This window comes from Octopus bimaculoides, chromosome 3, assembly GCF_001194135.2.
Source record: "Octopus bimaculoides isolate UCB-OBI-ISO-001 chromosome 3, ASM119413v2, whole genome shotgun sequence".
Taxonomy (NCBI): domain Eukaryota; kingdom Metazoa; phylum Mollusca; class Cephalopoda; order Octopoda; family Octopodidae; genus Octopus; species Octopus bimaculoides.
The window spans coordinates 84,486,872-84,492,591 of record NC_068983.1 but is presented as its reverse complement, the minus strand read 5'-3'; the positions used below and the strand labels follow the sequence as shown (position 1 = coordinate 84,492,591).

General features: G+C 33.4%; 1 protein-coding gene across 1 annotated transcript in view; it reads right to left on the bottom strand.

The window, feature by feature from the left end:
- The window catches only part of LOC106873000 (diacylglycerol lipase-beta), a 52,706-nt gene that overhangs the window by 35,315 nt on the left and 11,671 nt on the right, over positions 1 to 5,720 (bottom strand). The window contains exons 3-4 of the mRNA XM_014920201.2: positions 3,258 to 3,441; positions 2,620 to 2,710 (exon numbers count right to left, since the gene is read on the bottom strand). Coding sequence (XP_014775687.1) covers positions 2,620 to 2,710; positions 3,258 to 3,441 — 275 coding nt within the window. The remainder of the gene's footprint in view (positions 1 to 2,619; positions 2,711 to 3,257; positions 3,442 to 5,720) is intronic.

Here is a 5,720-nt window from a genome sequence, read left to right as displayed (position 1 = left end):
CACTGGCAACGATCTCGCTCTAAAATCCTACGGGAGCCAGTCAGGCGGTACTGGCAACGGCCACGCTCAAAATGGTGCATCTCATGTGCCTCCCGCACAAGAACCAGTCCAGGGGCACTGGCAACGATCTTACTTGGCTTGCCGGGTCTTCTCACGCACAGCACATTTCCAAAGGTGATAATAGACGTTACGGTCCGATATGAGCAGAATATTTTAAAACTCCTCTAATGTTTTGATTATGAATTTTTTTTTAAATGGTCTTTGGATTTTTATGTTCTCAGCATCAAACATTTTGGATATAGCAATTTTTATTTCAAAACAATTTTTTATAGATATGCAATATATATATATATATGATTTAAAATAATTTTTAAATAATTTAATAAAGTAAAAGGAAATGTTTATCAAATAAATTGTATATTCAATTTTATTTAAACAATTTTAGCATATTAAACCATATATGTGTAATATACTAACTGGATGGTCACAACTGGAGCATCTTCGCATTATCACCTATTATAGTAAGTTATTGAACAAAATTTTAAGTATATATTCTCATAGCAGCATATATATAATGGCGACTATACTTGTTGCCTTTCGGTTGTAAATTGCGAATAGCCACTTTAATAATTTATAATTCTCAGCTCACCATTTTCGAAATCAGTCAATGTTACCTATGGTGTTCTCTATAAGGCTGAAAAGGTGAGTTAGGTTCTTTAACCCTCAACAACAGAGTAATGGGTCACTGATGAAGATTAATTAAATCTGAAATCAGCACTGATATGACTCCATCTTGTTTGTTGTAGGGAGGGAGCCTGTTTCCCTTGTCAGTCATTAGAAAAGTGCTTTCACATGGCTAAGAGCTGTTTCGACTCTTATTTCTAGCAATGCTGGTGCTTACAAGCACCCTTCGTCACTTTAATGATGACTATATTTGTTGCCTTTCAGTTTTAAATTGCAAATAGCCACCTTGATTATATATGTATGTATGTATGTATGATATACATGAACTAAAGTACATAATAGCATATGAACAACAATTGAGTATTTCATCCATTTGCTGTTTCTATTTTGATTTCATTTTACTTCTGAAGCATTTTGATGTTAATGAAATAGTAAATAACTTTAATCTATATGATCTCTGACATGGGCATGCTTTTGAAATGCAATCAATATTTAATGTATAATCTCTATCATAGAAAATTTTAACATTTTCATAGTGATTTAAATGCTTTGTTACATATCAATTAACTTGAATAATAGATATAACTTATGCCATCCAAAATATGGCCCTATAGTGATATTTAGTTCTTGTATATAATTTATATCCCTAATTTTTTTACTTCATCAACTAATTATTCCATCTACTATTTTTACCTTCTATCAATCCAACATATGCTTTTTCCTTTTATTTTTTTTTCTTCTTTATACAATAATCAAGATCTCCTGATACTAAGAAAAGACATTCACTAAATATAAATGAATGTTGAGAGATTTGAAAGAACATTTAAGTAAAATAAATACTCTTTATACATCCATGGAGAGACCTAAAGCTCTAAAACCAACTATTGATTTGTGGGTTGCTACTTTCCCTTCTTATTTCTATGAAGAATTTTACTGTTTAACTAATATGATTTCTGGTACATGTGTTAGACAAGAAAGTGTAGACAAATTATTCTATCCATGTCATCCAGTACTCTACCATTTCTTACCACCCCGCTACTGCTGTTCCCAACTGTTTTCTCTTCTTTGTCTACATACCTTAGTACACTGAATACTCTCTACATCGTCTGATGTGCAAGATACCACACCTCATGTACTGGTACCACAATGGAAAGCTGACAAATCATGCTCCCTCAAGAATGACAGGTGAGTGATACAATCTCTCTATTGCTGCTACCACAGAAATGTGCCCAGGGTTTGGTTGGTAAATGAGCAGAGATATATGGTGTTCTGAAGTCCCTTTATTTAACCTCTAATGCTGGTGCCAAGAGAAAACTTACCCAATACACTCTGTAAAGTAGTTGGCAATAGGAAGGCCATCCAGCCTTAGAAACTAAACCAAATGGCACATATTCTTTTATTTGTTTCAGTTATTGGACTTCAGTCATGCTGGGGCACCAATCTAATAAAAAAAAAAGACCATGACAATCCATCCAACCCATGCTAGCATGGGAAGAGGATGAAATGATGATGATTTCTAACTTTGGTACAAATTCATACATTTTGAAGAGGAGTGTAATTCATTTAATCAACTCCAGTGCCTGACTGGTATTTATTTTATTGACTCATAAAGGTTGAAAAGTAGGATCAACTACTTGGAGATTTGAATCCACAATGTAAAGAGATGTAACTAAACAAAGTAGTTAGTTTGACATTACCATTTCTTCCACGTTATTACTCTAATAACTTTAAAAAAAGATAAATAGTAAAACCAATAAAACTGCTTGAAAATAAATTAAGTAAAAAGAAATTGCAATAAGAAATGGAAACATAACCTAAAAATGATGCTGGATTCACAGTTATACTACAATCCCATAACAATAATCTTCCTAACAAAAAATTATTAAACACTTGCTTTGTTAATTTGTTTTTTGTTGTTAAAATAGAAATATTTACCTGAAATATTGTAGCAAACAATTTTGCAACATCGTTTAATGCTCGTTTGCTCTCTGGATTGTTTCGAAAACAACAGCAAATAACATTGCATCTAAAACAAAGTAAAAGAAATACATTATAATGACTGATTTATTTAAGTTTAGAATATCAAGTAAATTATTTATTCAAGTTGATTTTGTTTGTAAAAATAAAGCAAAACAACTGACTGATGGGCAGAGGATTAATAACATTAACTTAAACAAAAAAAGTTCTCTATCCCAAACTAAAATTGTTTCATGGAAAATAAGCATTAAGCAGGTGAGATAAACGAAATTCTCCTGGATACCAGTCTATTACAGTTAATATTTTCAGATAAGGTGTCATATCAACTAAGTCAAGACTTAATACCCTACATATATAACAAAACTTTAACAATAGATTTAAATTCAAAGATATGAACTTGTAGCTCAAAACTTTATCTCTATAAGTCATTTTAACTTCTCCATTATATAGATAGATATGGGATTAAGAATAAAAACATGAAGATCTCTCAACTAGAAATATTAAAAATATGGCCATATAAATGATTTTTTTTTTAAATAATGAACACAAGGTTTCATAAACAAGAGTTATAAAAATTATATAAATTATAAGCTTACCTTCCTTCCCAGACTTTTGATGAAGGGTATCTTCGAGTATGGCCATATCCAATAGGGTCAAACAAAAGAACAATGCCAAAACTAATGACAATACATATACACCAGCCACAGATCACTGCACCCTTTACAGTCAAAACCAACATATAATTGCAACCAGTTGATTTCCCAAATGCCCAAAATGTACCTGTGAAAACAAGAAACACATTTTTGAAAAGCATTCTCATATAAATAGAAATAAAGAACTAAAATTCACATAGTGTATATCATTTCAAACAATTAGTAGCTACATATTCACAAAAGTGTCGGTGAGAAAGATACAGACCAATACCATTTGATTTCCTTCAACAGTTCCACCTTAACTTTTAGTCATAAAATATAGAAGCATTTTGTAGTTGATGAATGTTGAACCATTGAGGGAATTTTTAAGTGATCACTAGACCTGCTGAAAATAGCAGCAAAATCTTTAAATCATACTCTATGAGAAGTGTCCCAGCCAGAATTTTTTTGATCTTAGGTCTACTTGATCCTAACAAAGTTGAGGTTAACCACAACATTCACTTCTAGTTATATATATTTTTACAATTAGCTAGAAAATGTACCATAATAAAAATTAATGAATATACCTGTACATACTGTTAACAAAATAATTATTATTTTGCTAATTGATAACTTCAAGCAAGGCCAGAAATTTTGGAGGAAGGGAACAGTTGATATAACAACTCCAAAACTTGACTGGTGTATTTTTTTAAACATCACCAGAAAGATAAAAGGCAAAGTTGATCTCAAAACATAAAGAGCCAAAACAAATACTGCAAGGTATTATGACCAACACTAATGATTCTGCCAATCTACAGTCTTCAATAACAGAAAATATAAACAAAATAATAATTTCTAATATAACCACTAGGCTACAAATTTGGGTATAGGAATGTTACTTGAATATATCTTGACCAGTAGTTTATTTTATTGACTCTAAAAAGTTGACCCTACCAAGATCTGAACTCAGATTATAAAGAGCTGGAACAAATACCATAAGCATTTTGTCTGACACTAAAAGGATTTTGTCAGCTGTCTTACACTGATATAAGAAATTTGTAAATACTTTATTTTATCATTCCTGAAGCACTTAATAAACCCCAATAGGGTTTTTTTTAATTTCTCTAAAAATTAAGTACTATTGCTATATCTTGGTCTTATATGCCATACCTTTCCTAAACACTGGACTAAATCTAAATGTAGTCATACCTGATAAGTGGATTCTATCTCAATCCACAAAGACTGACCAGCCATCAAGTCCTATTATCCTTATCTTCTAGCTACTGTAGATTCTGCTCTGTTTTCTCTACCCAAATCCATGATATGGCAATCTAGTTTCATCCTGACATTGCTCTCTGCTTCAGCCCATAAAGATTTCGTACTCAACACTTAACCTAATCCTTCCTCATCAAAACTGTACTGCTCTGGAATTATTAGGTTGTTCCGAAAATAATGGCCACTCTAAGTGTTGTGTTTTGAAATGCAATTTTATCATAGTATTTTAATTATATTTTAGGTGAATTTCAACATACTTAATAATTGATGTATACTCTTTAATAATTTTCTACTTATTTCAGACAGAAAACATTCTTGAAGCGTAGGCGCCCTTAATTATGAACATGACAAAAAAGTACCTTCGCTTACTTTTCTTGTATGAATTCAAGCTTGGGCACAATGCCTCCCAAACTGCTGCCAATATCAACAGAGCATGGGGAGAGGGGTCCACAAGTGATCACACAGTACGAAAGTAGTTTCAGAAATTCCGTAGTGGTGATGAGAGCCTTGAACATGAAGAAAGTAGAGGACAGTCATGAAGTCTTGACAATGAACAATTGAAAGCAATTGTTGAACAAAACCCACGTCAAAGTGTCAGAGAAATGTCTCAGGCACTTGGTGTTGATATTGCAACGGTCTCAAACAATCAGCAGAAGATTGGCAAGGTGAAAAAGCTTGATAAATGGGTACTGCATGAGCTCAATGAAAATCAAAAAGTTTGATGTGTGCTCGATGCTCTTTCTGCAAAACACCAATGATACTTTTCTTGGCCGAAAATGCACTTGTGACAAAAAGTGGATTCTTTATGACAACCATAAACAATCAGGTCAATGGCTTGATCGTGATGAGTCCCCCAAACATTTCCCAAAGCCAAAGTTGCATCAGCAAAAGATTATGGTGACTGTCGTCGTCGTCATTTAACGTCCGCTTTCCATGCTAGCATGGGTTGGACGATTTGACTGAGGACTGGTGAAACCAGATGGCTACACCAGGCTCCAATCTGATTTGGCAGAGTTTCTACAGCTGGATGCCTTTCCTAACGCCAACCACTCAGAGAGTGTAGTGGGTGCTTTTACGTGTCACCCGCACGAAGGCCAGTCAGGCGGTACTGGCAACGGCCACGCTCATCTCGCTCGAGAAACCTCATGTGTC